Source organism: Oculina patagonica, chromosome 7, assembly GCF_052425735.1.
Source record: "Oculina patagonica isolate OP01 chromosome 7, crgOcupat, whole genome shotgun sequence".
NCBI lineage: Eukaryota > Metazoa > Cnidaria > Anthozoa > Scleractinia > Oculinidae > Oculina > Oculina patagonica.
Window position 1 is genome coordinate 31,537,789 of NC_135764.1, and position 17,282 is coordinate 31,555,070.

A 17,282-nucleotide genomic window follows, 5' to 3' on the forward strand; every position below is an offset into this window, starting at 1 on the left:
CTATGCTTGGTGGTTGGACTAGAAAATAAACTGAAAAAGAAAAAAGACTTGCTGTTTTCATGTTGCGAATAAATAGGAATTTACAGTGGCATCTCCACGTAGTGGCTCTTCCGATCCCACTGATTCCAGATCGAATTAGAATTTAATAGTGTTGGTTATGGTGGAGGGAGAAAAACCGGAGAACCCGGAGGAAAAACCCTCGGAGCAAGGACGAGAACCAACAACAAAATCAACCCCGAATGACGCCGGGTCCAGGAATCGAACCCGGGCCACATTGATGGGAGGCGAGCGCTCTCACCACTGCGCCATCCCTGCTCCCCAAAAGTGAAAAGTATAAGGCAATAGTAGAACATATGCTGTAATGAATCGAAAAAAAAAAACGAGTTTCGTTTTCGGCAAATCATCTTAAAACATTCGGAAATTCTTCGACTTTTCACGGACCTTTCACGCTCCTGGATGACTGCCCCCAAATCACAGTTAACAACGGCAAAGTAGAAAAAATTCTTCTCGTTTAACGGATAGTTGAAATGGTAAATCTTGTACGGCTCAACACTATTTAACAAACCACGTTTCACGTGGCAAAACAGTCAGATTCGCTTATCAAGTCAAATTTACACGGCTCTCAAAATCTACATCAGACACGTTCGCCTGAAATTAATTGACTTCTACAGCTGCTGTTTTGCTTGCAAAGTGGGCGAAGGTGAAATCCTCAAGAACAATGCAAACACTCAAAATAGGTCAAAATAAGTATAGTTCATCAAACTCAGATCCGTTAAAAACGTTATCTTCGCCATGTTTAACTATCGAAGTCAGACGACGGGATAAAATAATTTCTCAAACTCGTTAGTAATTTATGAAGCTAAAACAAAAAAAAATTATAACCGTGCAGGAGGTTTGGATAACCGGTCTTATTTAGCATAGAGTTTTACGATTTTATTTCTCCGTTTTCTCCGTAGGTTTTGTTTCGATTAAGAAGATATATCGAACACTGGAGATAGTCACAAATACTCCGCGTCGCGTCGTATTTTCAACTCTCTTCCCGGTGTTTGGATATCCCAACGAAACACTTTCTTGTGTTTGATATATTAAGTCAGCTGCAGCAATAAAAACATACCTTCGTCAAAAAAGCGCTTTATCTTTGACACTACACGAACGAACCTTCAAATATGAGTCTCAAAAGAAAAGCTGAAGGTACTCACTCACACGCATACACTTACGAACGATCAAATACAGTCCGACCTCTATTAAGCGGCCACCTATTAAGCAGCCACCCTCCATTAAGCGGCCACTTTCCAAAGTCCCGATTTATTTGTCAGTAAACTGCTGTATTTGATACCTCTATTCAACGGCCACCTCTATTAAGCGGCCGCGGCCACCTTTTTTCTGTCACAAGTGCATTATTTATATGGGTGTTTACCTCCATTAAGCGGCCGGCAAATTGTTTTTCCAAGCAAAATGGTGACAGATGATATATATCGTCCGTGAAATATCTTGAGCTAAATTTTTTCACATACTAACTGTCGACGCAAACAGGCCTAAGAAACTTGTCAACGATGTTTTGCATATTTTTCAGTACATTATCACCCCGTGGAATTACTGTACATTTCAACAACGTGCCCTCTGTGTTAGAGCTATGGGCTGGAAACGCACTTGATCTTTTGTTACAATGTATTTCGGATTTATCTGCATATATGTTCGCTTTTTAAAAGCATTTTGCTATAAAGAGTCAATAAAATCATGCATGCCATTCCTAACCAATTTATATTCACCTCTGTTAAGCAGCCAACCTCTATTTAGCGGCCACTTTTTAAAGTCCTGGGAGTGGCCGCTTAATAGAGGTCAGACTTTATATATTATCAAGTTATAAAATAGATTGCATCTTATATAAACTTTATGTTTTAAAATAAAAACCTTTAACCCTTGTTTAAATGAATGAAGAGAAATAAACTCATTTGTAACCTGTTTTCCTCGCCTTAAAAGAACCAAATCAGCGTCCATAATTTTATTGCGGATGAAAACTTGTGTCTTGAGGTGGATTTCCACTGACGCGTACTTTTTTGTGTGCGGTTACGTGCGTGAAAAATTTAGAGACAATGTACGACTTGCGTAAACGTTTGCGCAAGTCGTTCATACATGGTCTCTAATTTTTTTCACGCACGTAAAAAATTACGCGTCAGTGGAAATCCACTTTTAGTGATCGAAAAGAACAAAACAAGCCGCACCAACTTAAATCTACATGATTTTATAATTTACAACGTTTTTCCAATCCGCGCGCATAAAGAGAAGAAAATTAAAATATCACGAAAACGAACTGTTTATGGCCACTAAGATCTTCACGATGAAAAAAAAGAGAAAAAATTTTCAGCGTGGTACCATAATTCATTCATTATTTTTTCGTTCCCCTTTCGTTTCGCAACTTACCTATTATTTGAAAATAAAATAAATCCTATACTTGGAATGATTCGTGAGAGCGAGTAGAATTCAATAAATGTAAGTCCCGCTTCGTGTCTCAGTGTATGGTAGACAAGAATAATACTTGTTCACGAGAACACCGTATGCTCGCATGATATGATCACGTGCAAAGTACTGCCTCGTCCCCAGGCGCCGGTCGGCCAGACGGCAAAGGCGTCCGCATCAGGCCCAACACGCCAAGTGAACCGTGCTCGACAGTCCCACAACGCCAAGCGAACCGTGCACGACAAAGGAGGAGGACGCCTGGGGACGAGGCAGTACAAAGTACATTTGCATGAGGCCAACGTCGTTCCAGACCCCTTCTTACCGCGCCACTCCTCTCTCCGTCGAACATGCGCAAAGAGAACGACCTCCTCCCCACCTTTCTTTCGGTGGTGGAATGAAAAAAAGGCGGCTGGGGTAGAAGCCTGCCTCTCAGACGGTACGAAGTCGCTCGCTGTCACTCCCTTCTGGGGAGGGGCGATCAGCGTCGAAATGGAAGACAATGACCTTACTCGAGACTGTTTACAAAGGAAGGAAAACTCTTCGGAAAATGATATCACAGGGCGTGGAGCACGATGAGCAAAGCTCTCAGTTTTGGGATACCAAAGACATATTGATGTCCTTTGGATGAATGTGAACAGTGTGTAAAAATTTTGACTATAATTGAATAGGGGGCTATACGGAAATGTTTACAAGACGTTCTGCTATAGAAAGGATGGTGCCTTACATTATATATTCGCGGTCAAGGCCTGGAAAAAAATCGTACCGGAACGAGGCAAGAATTTGTTGCTACGGACGTTTAGGTGACCCGCGAATATTAATCGGGCTGACATGAGATCAAGACAGACATTGAAATATTGAGTTTTAGAACAAAATTCAGAAGTCACTCGTTTGGGAAATCCACGGTAAGGATCAGGTAAGATGTTGGGAATAAACCTGGACTGTTTGGCACCTTGAATGAGGCTATTACAAAAAAAAAATACACCGTGGCATACGAAAAATAATCGCATTCAATAAGAAAAAGAAGGCTTAGGAAAACCACTACAGTCAACTCTCGCCTTGCGGACACCCCGTTATTGCGGACACTCGCTATTACGGACAAAATCCAGATCCCCGGCGAAAGAGGTTTGACTGGAAATGACTCCCGCTATTACGGACTCTCGCTATAACGGACAATAAACGACTCCCCGAGCGTGTCCGTTTTATCGACACTTGACTGTAACAGCTAGAACAAATCAAGTTCCATTGCCACAAAATTTATAATTTTTAAGTGTTTTTAGACTCTTCTGTGAGATCATAAATTTCTAAGAAATCGATTAAGTTCTTCTGTTAAAAAAGCGATTCTAAAAGGGACCTATCAGCCTGATCATAACTATACTGGCCCGATAAATTCCCGCGGGCCACCTTAAAGGCTTTGCCAAACGGAGACGCAAGTAGACGCAAGTCTTCAACTTGCGTCTTCGTTTGGCCAGGACCTGGCTCACTTTGGTCGAGTTCAAATTTGCACGCAAGTCAACGCAAGTTTTTCACCGTTTGGCGACCAACGCAAGTCAACACAAGTCTTGCTGTTTTCTTCAAGTACTGATTTGCAGCGCGCAAAGAACCATTGAAATGGCTTTTTTAAACAACTTGCGAGTAAACTTGCAAGGCCATTTGGCCAGCCAAAGCAAGTCTGTACTCAAGTTTTACTTGCGTTACCGTTTGGCCAGGGCTTAACCCTAAGCAAACGAGTTTCAGACAAGACCCAACAAGAGAACGATAAAGTCTAACATTTTAATTTAATGATGAAATCAGCAACCGTTAAGCTTTTTTGAGAAAAGCAATTAAGTCAAGTGATCGATTCGGGATTTACTCTCCCAAATCGACGATACATTAAAAGAGGTGGAAAATTTAATTACAGCTATGTACACTACTAGTTCCCTTACAAAAATAATCCCTGCTAATTTTACACGTACTCGTTCATGCCCAGATATCAACACACAGGTTCTCCTTGATGGTGTACATACATTTTTCATAGAATAAGTTGGGAGAAAATTATTATAGATATAAAAAAGTGGGCAGTCACGTTAATTGCGTGACGTACCATTCTCTTTCGCAGTCGTTACTTGGGACGTCACGCAACGCCTCTTTCCGCTTACAACTGCTTAGCCCTACGAAAATGTCTGTGTCAACAAGCTTACGGTCGCTTGATCACGAAAAAAAATCATTTCTTTTTGCTTTGATGGTCACAAGTTTCGGCTTCGAAATAAATTCGTTAGTGGAGACGAACCAAGTAACGTCTGATAAGTTGCGTAAATCTGATAGAGCGGTTTTCACTTGAGTGTCGAAAGTACTTTGCGTTTGCTTTGGTTTTGCGTTCACTACGCTTAGTGATTGGTTTAAAAATTTCGCGCCACTTTCTCGGCCAATCAGGAGTAAAACCAAAACCAATCGCGACTTGCTCGCGCACGTTTTCCCGCGCTTCGTGCCAGCTACATGTATTTGCTTCGAGTTTTGATTGGTTCACTGGATTGTCTGTGTCCTTTGTGATTGGCCAGACTGATTACTTTGGTTTTGGTTTTACGACACTCAATTGAAAACTGCTCTAAAACACACACGCCATTCTCTACTGATATTCAGAGGAGGAAATAGATACTGCACAACGTTCGCTCTGAATGGGTAAGGACGACAAACGAATATTTACATGAGACATTTTCTTAACAGAAATCATCAGTTCATTTGGTGCAAGATTTACTGTAAGACTGCCCAACAGTACTCAATCAGATACTTACTACCCTTTCCCTCCCCCCGAAAGGTAAAAATCAATCCCCCTCCCTCCCCCAACTTGGAAACAAACGGGCTTCTCGTAAGTTGGCCCAAACGTTTCTGAAAAATCGAAATAGAACTCTACACAAAAATGTTGGAAGCCAGAAATCTAGAAGCCAGAAAGAAGCATGAAACAAGTTAACGCTGAAATGAATTGTAAAACTTCGTTTGTGGACGCTTTTCCATGACCTTCAAAAATAATTAATCTATTTAGGTTTGTGTAAGCAGAGCTTTACAGCTGGTTAAATAAAACTTTCTGACACGTGCCTTAACCAATCAGCGCCAGGATATTGTCTTTTCAGCCAATTAGGAACCAAACCAAAATCGCTTGTGCCGCTTTTCCCGCGCTTTCAACCGCATACACGTCTTTGCCGTTCAGTGGATAGCGAAGTTGGTTTTGCTAACACATCTCTACCAGCTTAATCGACTAAAATGTATAAAATAAGTTAAATTTCGTTATAGATTTAAGCAGCCCTCCTTTCGTTTCAAGGCAAGGAAAATTCGCTTTCGCTATGGACAAGGGCTAAACTTCAGCTGCGCAAATTGATACTAGATAATATGTTCAACAGACAGAAAACACAGCAATAAGAGTCTACTGTTGCACACAATTTTTTGCTTACACTTGTTTAGTTATTATAAACGTCTAAATCGTTGCTTGCTAACTGAAGTAAGTAGTCAACGTGGTTTTCTGTGCCTTGAAGTAAATGCTTTCAGTTAGTTCTTTTCGTTTACTAAGCCTTGTGATTGGTTCAAGAAACTCGCACAGCATGATCTAACCAATCAGAGTAAAGATGTCATCTTCAGTTACGTGGTTTTGCCCATGTGACTTTTTCCGCACGTTCCGCCTGTTATAAGATTTCCCGCCCTTGACGCCGGTTACAAGTTTTCCCGCGCTGGACGCCGGAGGTAAGCCTTCCCACGCTTGATGATGTCACGGTTACATGTTTTCCCGCGCTTGAAGCCGATTACACGTTTGCTTCGAGCTGATTGGTTAGATATACCTTTGGAGAGTTAATGATTGACTCTGTGACATGTGTGATTACTTCAATTTTCCTGCCGCAATTTTACAGTCTATACAAACAGGGACTAGATTACTGTAAATTGATAAGAAATGCATCCAAGAGAAGAGCGGTAACCCTTTTCCCCTGAAAGCTTCGATAAAAAGTAATTTGTCCGAAAATACTTACAAGGTACCCTACAACTCTCTATTTTACTTATCAATATATTAATACGTGTAAAGCTTTTCTTCAAGGGCGTCTTGTCGGCTACTTCAAAAACGTACATTGCTAACATTCAGAAATGAGTTGCAACGTCATCTAATGCGTTTCTTCTTGGCTTTTGATCTGGCCGCTAAAACAAAGCAATCAAAACAAAAACAAACCACATTAATTTCTAGGAAACCAAACGGACACTGGAAGAACCATGTCACGTGACATGTCAATCATAAGTACGGTCGTGGGACAAAATGGATGTCCATTTTGAAACTACTCGTGTAAAAGTGTTAAGATTTATGGTGATTTGAAAGTTTGAAAAATTTAATAATAGAATAAACTCACTTTGCCTGCCTCGAAGTCGTTCTCTCTGAAACATCAAAGGACAACAAAAAAAGAAGCAGTTTAGACAACAAATTAAAAAAAAAACAAAGTTTGCTAAAAGTGTGATAAGTCATTTACCACAACAAAACTAAATAAACAAAGAGGAAAATCAGAGAAAGCGCACTCTATTTGAAGTGAACGTACCATTTCGAGAGCTTCTAAGGCCTCACTTATTGCCTGCTCTAAACCAATCCTTGCCTTCTTGGCTCTAAAATAAACAAGAAATGTTTTCATACAAAAAAATTCTCAAGTTTAAACCGAGTGGTCGGAATTTTTCAATCTGGAAAAAAAGATTGAAAACGTTTGGAGGTCTTTCCATGAGTATTCGGGTCTCGTAAAACTCTCAACTGTAAGCATGGAGGTTCAAATTGGATTTTTCTGCGGTGTATTATCCTTACTTGTATTTTTTCTTGCGAGCTTTATCGTCAAGCGTTCTCAGTCCTTCAGAGAGTGTTTTAAGTCTGTCCACTTCAACTTGACTGAACGTATGATCACCAAACCACATGACCCAGCGCTAAAATTCAACAAATTACATTGTCATATGTTAGCTAGAAAGGTTCTGGAGATTCTTGAGACTTCACTAGTGCAAGAAATAGAGAGAAACACTAGCGACCTGTAGATTTGACTATGACTACAAGATCAAATACGACGAGTACGACTTTGAATTTTGAGACAATTGTATCCCCGGACTAGAACTATTTCTTGTTGCTAACTAACACATAAATTAACGTAAGGGATAAGATTGGTGTGAAAAGTGATTATAGGAGGCACATGAAATTGGTTTGAAAATTCCTTCTCGTACTCAATCTCGTGGACTAAATGCACTGAGAAGCTTGTAGTCGTCAAGAAAATACCATTTTGTTCGTCACAAGAAAAAATTTACATCCATGGGACCCTTGAAGTCTGAACCCATTTAAAATCTACTCTGAACGACGGTCGATGTAAAACTTTAATGAATAATGTCATACTTGACGTTGTCCAATGGCAACCCCAATGAGGCGCTATCAAGGGAGGACCCGGTTTTGTTAGTCATACTGGCACCATCATGCAATCAGCCCCTTACTTACGCGACCCAGAGAAAAAATCATGTACCTTTCCATCATCTGGTCTCCCCTTTCCAACCTCGCTGGCATCCACCACCTTCCCGGGCCATGAAGGCAAACCACGAGCCTGCGCCCACACAATATCACCGATATCAAACTGAGGTCTTGTAATGGGCACGGGCGGCTCATACATGCACGCCTGGTTAGCAGCCGTGTTGGATGATATGGGATTTGTCTTGACTGGTAGATATGCGTCCTGATTGATCATTTGCACTGAAACGTTGGAAACAAAACCGTTGTTATTGCGTGCATATAATTTTGTTGCTCAGCGAGGGCAGTCATTTTTTGCGATATACAAAATTGCCTTTAGATCGAAGAAAATTCAAAATAATAGTTAAACGGACTCTGTCACTCATTTTAGCCAAATTTAAAGATGGGAAATGACCATCAAATTCCTCTTAAAACATTGAAGGAACATTTAAATAACACAGCAAATACAAAAGGTACGAAAGGCAAAAAGTGACGAAGATTGAAACGGATTGCAATATGGGTTTCGAAATATTGTTGGGCTGAACAGTTTTAAAAGTTAGTCTTGAAACTTAAAAATTATATATTCCATAGAAGTAATTTCCTTGCAAACATTAAGTTTCATAGCAGTTATTTGTAAAAGTTAATAAAAAAAATTAACTCAACCATGACACACTCCCTTTAACTAAGGGATAAAAACACCAAAAATACGAAAGTAAACCAAAAAGAAACAACGATGGCTGAAACTGGGAAAGACTGAGGCCAGTTTTGAAGACCAACGAACGAACAACAAGATGCGTTATTTCTTACCGCGTGCTGCCTCCTTTTGATTGGGTGAAACGTCTCCATTATAAACTGAGTGAGACTGGCGCTTGCTACTGATTGGCTCATTCTCAATTGGTACAGATTGCTCACCTCGGGAGTTACGTATTCCTGTAAATAGTACAAAGCATATCACATGTATTGAAATTACAATAGGATCCCTCCATCTCGCAACCAAAGCCTGTTTCCTTTGGATGCAGTACTATTTTACAGGACAGGAACGCTCTCAAACTCGGTAATAATCCATCAAGTTAAAACAAAGAAAACCACAACCGTGACGGTGGTTTGGAAATCTGATCTTAATTAGCGTAGATTTTTGCAATTATATTTTTTCCGTTTATTTCGTAGTTTTAGTTTCGATTGAGAAGATGTATCAAACACTCGGAGAGTGTTTCATCACATTTCCAAACACCTCGAATTTCGTCAAAAATACTCTGCTGCGCGTCGTATCTTCAACCCTCTTCTCGGTGTTAGGAAATGTGACGAAACACTCTAGAACTGTCTCAAACTCCAGCTTTCATGAACAATTTTGCATTCCCCCCTGTAGTATTGCAGTTTCACCTAATTTAAACCTAGGAATTGGCATGACACAAATATGTTCCCTAACCATGCCCTATCATGATTTGCTAAACAACTGCAACAGTTTCTGTAACAAATCGCGTGTGTTGGCTTGGCTCCCTGTAAAACGATGCATTAAACTGGGCTGAAAGAGTGGAAATGATAGAAAATGATTATGATTTGGGATATGATGGTCCTCCCTCAGATAATCAGCAGTGTCACTAACTAGTAGTTACCCCAGGTCAAATAATTGCCCCTTAAATGTGATGCTTAAAGGGATACTGACTTCCAGTTAAATCATGACACACAATACAACTGGAGAAAAACTGTGAAGAACTCCCTTACCTCTACTGCGGTCATTGTTTTCATTGTAGCTGTTTAAGTTGCTACATTTTTTGCTGTTTAGATTTCCTTCCCCTGATTGGTTGTTTTCAGGGGAAGATTCCTCGTTTTTTGATGCCCCAGGATCATCAATATCATCCTCATCATCCTCGTCATCTCTCTCTGGGCTGCAGTATGCTTCTATGGCCTCACAAGACCTTTTCAGGCCAAGAAGGGGATTAGCTTCATAATAAGCTGACTCGTTGTATTTTGTCTTTTTTGTTTGCTCACTGCTGTCATTGTAAGTTCTCTTAAATTCAGATGATGAAGTTTTCACCTGATGGCTATCAATTGCATTAAACGACTGAATGTGTGAAGGAATGCCTTCTATACTGCTTTTACTATTTGCTAATGGTGAATCACCCTTGGGTGATCCACGGCATGCAGATAGCCCCTGGTTGGGCATCGGCATCGGCAATGGAGAGTTCAACGGAGAAGTTACACTGGGATGTCTAGGTGACTGACTGGAGCTGGTGCTTGATGTTCTTGAAGCTGTCGCAGAAGATGCACTGACTTCCATACAACTGCTTCTACTAGAAGGCACAGAATATGAAGCACATGAATTTGGTACACTGCAGCACCCTGAGCTGCTGCTCTCCGGAGTGCTGCACCTTCGTTTATTTGTTGCCCCTGTTAAACCCTTGGTACTGCACCATGACGGCAGGTGTTGGACCGGACCTGACACATCCATCCTTTGATTATTATGACTCGCACTGCTATGGCTGGACGGAGGTGAAAAGGCACTGCCCGGATGAGGGTTCGGAACAGATGGAGGGTGACTTGTGCCGCCTGGGTTGGTACTGAATGGCATTGCTACATAACCCAGCACGGCACCGCCAGTGTGGGAATCGGTATTAATGCCAGCCCCATATTGGTGAGGCGTAGTTGCCGAGGTAACAAAACTGCATGATGGTGATGGTGAGGATGATGTCACAGAAGGATTTGTACTCACACTAGGAGCTGCAAAATTCACAGAAAATGGAAAACGGGGATGGTTGATTTGACCAAATGCAACATATGGCATTGCAGCAACAACAGCTGTTTGAGGATGGGTGTTGGCTTGTGCAGCATTACTGGCAGTGGAAGGTTGAGGATTGTACGAGCCAGGTTTCACTGCGTTTACTGGATATTTAACAGCATAGTCTCCAAGGTTCAATACTGTCTGCCCCATTTGTCCATTTCCACCTGTTTGTGGATGCATTGTACTCATCGGCATCACTCTCTGAGCGGCAAATTGCACAGGAGCATTTCCTGGAACAGCAGCTCTTGGTAGAAACGGAGTGTAAGCACTTGCCAAATGAGCCAATGTCTGAGAAAACCTCGGGGAAGCAGCTGGAGCGATGGGAACAAATGACTCAAATGCGGCCGCAATGGCTGCATTTTGATTAGGGTAGGAGTATGAAGCCACTGAAGCAGCAGCAACTGCAGCTGCCGTCGCTGATGGAGATGTAGCTGTTGTTGGTACCGATTGACCCGGCGGCTGGTTTGCTTGTGTTATTGCCGTAGGCATCACGATGCCAAGCATGTAAGGGTTGGTAGGGTACATAGCTTGAGGGATCCCTACTGGGGAATTAGGTGATGCTGATTTGTTCGTATTAGCCGTAGCAAGAAACGTAGCTGGGATTGCACCTTGGTACAATGCACCATGAAGTTGATATGCTCCCTTCAGCTGGCTAGAATCCACATTCATCTGGAACATTTGATTTCCATTTCCTTGAAAGAAGACCCCTCCCTGTGTTTGAGGCGCCGCAATCTGCAGAGCTGGTACTTGTGAAGACCCAGCTGTATTTTTGACCTGTTCATAACTACTTGCTGAAGATGGTATTTGAGCTGCACTTTGAGCCACAGTGACAGCCTGGACGTTCTGCTGTTGACTTGTGCTGCTGGCCAAAGATGCATGACCACCGAAGCCATTCCCTGTTTTCACTGGTGGCTGAGGTCTGTGAGCCGGTACATGTTGGGGGACAGTTGGTGTCGCATGGCTTGCTTTGACACTTTGAACCAATGCTGTTGTAGCCTGAGTGATTTCTTTGGTTGCTGCCGACTTGCTACGGGCAGGAGTACTACTAGCTGTTTGAGCAGCTCTTGGACCATGACTGGGCGTGGCAAGTACTGTACTGTTACCCGGCACTGTGGTGGCGATGGTACTCGGTGAAGAAACAACACGCCCCTGTTCCTTTATAATTGCATCTTTCAGAACACTGTGAAATAATGCAGGTGCTTGCACAGTGGTTGTCACAAATGGTGTTGGGACCACTTGAGATGAAGGTTTGCTGGCACTGCTGGCTGCTGTCACCTTCTCAGAGGAAGGAACAGTTGCAGTAGTAGTTGCAACCTGAGTTCTTTGAAGAGGACTATCAGTTCCCGCTCTTGTAGCTTCTGTTGTTACAGTAGATACTTTCACAGTAGCAGCAGCTGCTTTAAGAGTGGCTGCAACTGTTTTCCTGGGTCCATAAGATTTGGTTGATTTGCTGGTACGAGGAGCTGGCACTTTAGCACTTGTTTTAACACCAGGAAACTTGCTTACATTGGCAACAGACTTTACATCTTGTTTTGTTACTGGTACAGTTGTAATACTTGTCGACACTACTGATGTCGTAGAACTTGATACAATTGTTTCCTTGCTGGGGTCATTCCTGCTTGGTGCTGAAGTTGTCAATGAAGTACTTGTTGTACTTAACCCTGATGTACCCAAACATTTTGGTGGATTTCTTGAGGGTAACGATGCTGGAACCACTGCTGCACGTTGATGACTGACAACTACTGTGCTTGTAACAGAGGCTGTAGTTTTCGAAGCCTCTGTTACTACTTGCCTTGTTGATGCTGGGCTGGTAAAAGTGGCAGATGAACTAACAGCAACATTACTTGCGGCAGTGATTGCCTTTGATGACTGCAATGATGTTGCTGTTATCGGGGAGCTGCTAACTGCACTTGTTACAGTGCTACTTGACAACAAGGTGCTTCCCAGACCTGCTCCAGGGTTAAAGAGTTTAGAACTGCTCACGATGGTCGCGAAGCTCGGTAGAGGTCCCTGCTCGACAGCAATGTTGGTTGGTACACTCTGTACAGGGCTGTTGACAATAGAGCTTGGTACAGGCAGAGGAATGTTGTGAAGTGGGGATGTTGGCCGGTCAAGGTCAGGCTTTCGACTTCCAACCCTCCGTGACTTGGCTAAGGGATTTCGAGGTCTTCCTGGACCTAAGAAATAAAAAAAGTAATGTGACCACAAAGAACTTACAATTTAGTAGTTTTCTTAGCTTTTCTTAGCCTGTAAATGAAACGCTGGTGTGTGATAAAAAAGACATGTACATGAATAAAGAAAAATAAGACTGAATATCAAACAGTTAGATAATCATGCCTTTTGAAATGGTGTGTTTGTGTTTATAAAGTATGATTGTTTGGCTCAGCAAATTACAGCTATAATAACTGTTTCCAAAAAAGTTGTTCCACAGAAGTCAACTTTATGTCCTATTCAAAACCTCTTTCATCCACATTTCCTGCTGTTACAGTTCTTTAATATAAGGTCAAGATATTGCAGGTTCTGGGTATTTAACAAAATTTATTCAGGGCTGCCATTAAAGGCCGCAACTCATAATGCCTGTTACCGCTAAGTTCATTCGATGTTACGGGTGAAGATGACGATTGGTTTTATGTTACACTAACCGTATTTACTCGAATAAGCGCCGCCCCCGAATAAGCGCCGCAGTCTCGATGAGGCGCTTATTTGAGGAATTCCGTATAACTAAAAATAGCACTACAAAGTAACTCTAAAACAGCCTTGGAAATTCCTTTTCGTCAAAAGCGATGTTTTGCAGTTCAAAACTATTATATTTTACCAGGATCCCATTACTAATGGGTTCCTGATTTTACCGCTCGCCCATTATTTTTTCTATCCAAAATTCTTAAAATACGTAGTTCTGTTAACGTTGTGAAGGCCGTGAACTTTCTCCGGACAGCAAGCACAAAAACTCTCCTCCGTAAGAGACGAATACTGACAATCAGAAGTCTCTTCTTTTAGTCAATGTAGAAGTTTCCTCGATATTAGATTGTTTGTGGCGTCCAATTTTTAAATAAGCGCCGCCCTCAAATAAGCCCCGCCCTCGAATAAGCGCCGCACTTGAGGCGCAAAAAATGTAATAAGCACCGCGCCCTTATTCGAGTAAATACGGTACGTACTACGGTTCAGAACTTCAATGTTTTGGCTGCTTAAAAACGTAATGACAGCCCTGTTATTGGTTTTATCCCAGACTACTTTCGGCATTGTCATGTGTGCTTTTATGTTCCCTTTGAACAACCTTTCTGTAAACAGCATAATAAGCATATGGTACCTCTTTTTTGTGCCAGCGTCGAAAACGGTGGCAGTTTGACATCATTAGCTAGCTTCACTGCAATATCTGATGGCTGCACATCTAAATAGTCTATAACACAGTGTTTACAGCCTGATTGTGAAGGTTCTTTCCTGTTATTGACTGGGATTAACTTGCTTGGTATTCTTGCATCAAAGTTGAACACTTTGTGAACAAAAAAGGGACATTCCAGTCCACATTTACATGTCCCCTCTGTCTTGAGATATTCAACCACATGATCCAATGACCTTAGTCGGCTGTTGTTTGGGCTGATGAAAAATGCATATTATTTGTAAACAAGTAAATAACATGTTACATATCAACTTTAAATGCTGTGTGTACTGTTATCGCCCATGATCACATTCACAATCACAAAGAAAATGTACCTATTTCATAAAAGTATCAAATGATACATTTTTAGAGTTTATCAGTGTAATAAATGACCTGAGAAGCTTGAAAGAAATATTTCTTAAAAAGCTTAATATACATCACTTGTCTTCGCTTGTTTTCTAGCATCCTGAATGGTTTACTGGCCTGTCACTTAAATAGTTTCCAGGAAAGAGGTGTCAATTTAATCTTTATGTAACTTAAAAGGAACCTCTGCTCTTGAGGCAAGTTGATGCCGGGTTGTTTAAAACAATGCCTAGATTACAAATTTTACTGGACAAGGGAGAAATAACATTTAATTTTAATAATAAACGGAAAAGAATATCAGTTTTAAATTTCCTGTGCACTGCCATTTTGATTTTATGATGTCAATGCATTGCCGCTATTGTTAAGAAGCAGAGGTTCTTTTGTGTGAAACAATTAAGCAACGCATTTGTAAACATCATAATTCCAAAATGGTGCTGCGCGGGAAATTTAAAAGCAACCATTTTTTTCCTTTTTTGGTTATAATTAAATGCTTATTCTCCCTTGTCTGGCAAAATTTGTAATTTAGGCATTTCAGCATCAACTTGCCTCAAGAGCAGAGGTTCGCTACAATTTTGCCAAAATTGGACCCACAAACCTGTTCTGTAAATAACTTGAAGTATCTTAAAGAATCAGGGGTTTCAAAATGCCCTGAAGGGTAAAACCTCCTCTCCTGACAATCATTTTTTCATGCCTACCCCCAGGGATAAAAACAAGGCATGTGTTTTGCTTCCTTTATTTTGGCAGGACTGTAATCAAATTTGTCAATGTTTAACTCAAAGGGGGGTTTATTTGTTTTACATTTCCTGGTAGATGCAATGCTTCATTTTCCCTAGAATTAAACTTTCTAATCTATTTCGCCCTATTATAAAATAAAGAAGGCTTCTTTCACAGAAATCGCACAACGCTACGAGTGAAATGTTAATAAATGGCTTCAATCGAGGAACCTTACATTTACATCCTAAAGGAAGAAATCGATCGAAATTCCCATGAAAAGAAAGAAAACTTCGATCTATACGAGAAAAAAAATACGTAAAGCAGAACTGTTTTGAAAGAAAAAGCTTTACAGACTTAGGCTACGGTTAATTCTTAACGTTTCAGACTATGTATACGAAAATTTAATTTGTTTATCGTCCCCCAGCCGAGCGCCGCCAAATGATAATAATATGGGCTTCCTTGTATTGCTTTGAAGATGACAATATACGAACAACAAGGTTAAGATTTTTGACACATTATGCTTGCAGTTAATCTTTCCTTAATTTACGCAGTAACACCAAATTAAGGATAGTTTACAGCGTTAACTTACCTTATGTATAAAATAGAACCATTTTCGAGAATTCGGCTCCAACCTCGTGGAATTTCAATGCACTTTGGTCCATTAAGAGCTTGTTCACTGGCGTTTGGATCACTCATGATAATCCATGAAAATTTACTGTCTTCCTAATCGAGGTACAAGCGAAGGCTCGAAGAATCTCACAACGTGACATTGAGCGAACAATAGAATCGACCGTAGCGGACGGCCATGCGACGAAAACTTAATTCAAACACGGTCAGTAATAATAGACGTTTGATAGCAATTCACATGCTCAGTTCGACCATCTGCAACGCATTACTTCTTGAAAGCGAGATGTCTGTAACTCTTTTAAGTCACCACACCGGCAAAGCTCTCGAAATGTGATGCAAAGGTGCTTATATTTACATGTGAAAAGACACAATTCTCAGCTAGAAAAAGACCGCCATGTTGGATATGCGTGTCGCATTCTATTTTCCAGGAAGTTGCCCGCTGAAATTTTTTTTCTCAAAACGCTGGCTCGTATCAAAGTTTACCCGACTGGGCCCTCATCCCTCGGGATTTCTTTCTACGGATATGCAAATGCAAGTTTTAATAACAATTCTATGCCATTTTAGAAACATTTGTCGCTTTTGCAGGTTATTGGCGGAAGAAGGGGAATCTCAATCATTTTCGTGCAAATTTCCCACTCTAATTTTGACCACAGGCTACCCAGCCGTCTCTCGGCTTCATAGCAGCCCTTTAGTTGAAAAGATTAGCATTTTACGCGAAAATTATGGTACAGTTATCAAGACTGAGGACAATTTAAAGAGCCCAATAATTGGGCTGTTTGTAGTGTTAAATCATTTTGGATTGCGAAAAAACTAACAATTTTGGCACTCCACAATTTTGCCCAAAATTTCTTTTTCCTCTTCATGCGCAGGAAGCTTTTTGGAAGTTATACTTAGTGTGGGAATAGATATTGGTGGCCGGTGGAACCCATTCTCGTCCCCATAGCCCTTTTGTTTCTCTTAGCCGGCTGGGCCTTGGCACGAGAAAACAAAGGGCTCTGGGGACACAGGATTTTCCAGTCCTAGATTCTAGGACTTCCGGTCTTCATGTATGCAGTCATGACGTTTCAAAAGAATGTATGAGAGAGTCGTTACGTTTTCGACTTCCGTTTAGGAATTCTTTGTTCCAAACAGCCAATCAAAAAAATTCGAATTAATTCAAAAATCATATGTCCCCAGAGCCCTCCGTTTTCTCGTGCCAAGTCGGCTAAGAGAAACGAAAGGGCTATGGGGACGAGAATGGGTGGAACCGGGAGAGACGATTTGATCCCGACCTAGTCACTCAGTTAATTAGTTAAGTTAGTTAATGAGTTAGTTTTTCATTCAAAGATTTTAATGATTCTTAGTTTTTATTTCCATTTTTACAGCTCAGCTATTTTATTTGTTAGTATTTCCTTTAATCATCTATGTAAATTTTTTAAGTAAGCTTTTCATTTTTTTAATAATATTTTTACTGTAAAGCGCGATGAGCCATGGATATGGCGCTATATAAATCTTTT

The 17,282-nt window shown here is 41.0% G+C and overlaps 1 protein-coding gene across 1 annotated transcript; it reads right to left on the reverse strand.

Moving 5' to 3' along the window:
* Positions 1-4,215: 4,215 nt before the first annotated feature.
* On the reverse strand, positions 4,216-16,193 carry LOC144661491 (uncharacterized). Its single transcript, XM_078522270.1, has 9 exons — positions 15,749-16,193; positions 14,014-14,300; positions 9,650-12,883; positions 8,735-8,857; positions 7,947-8,170; positions 7,253-7,368; positions 6,999-7,062; positions 6,816-6,840; positions 4,216-6,609 (listed from the first exon to the last, which is right to left on the reverse strand). The coding sequence occupies exons 1-9, from the start codon at positions 15,853-15,855 to the stop codon at positions 6,572-6,574; spliced, it is 4,218 nt and encodes a 1,405-aa protein (XP_078378396.1). The 5' UTR covers positions 15,856-16,193; the 3' UTR covers positions 4,216-6,571.
* Between the last annotated feature and the right edge of the window lie 1,089 nt (positions 16,194-17,282).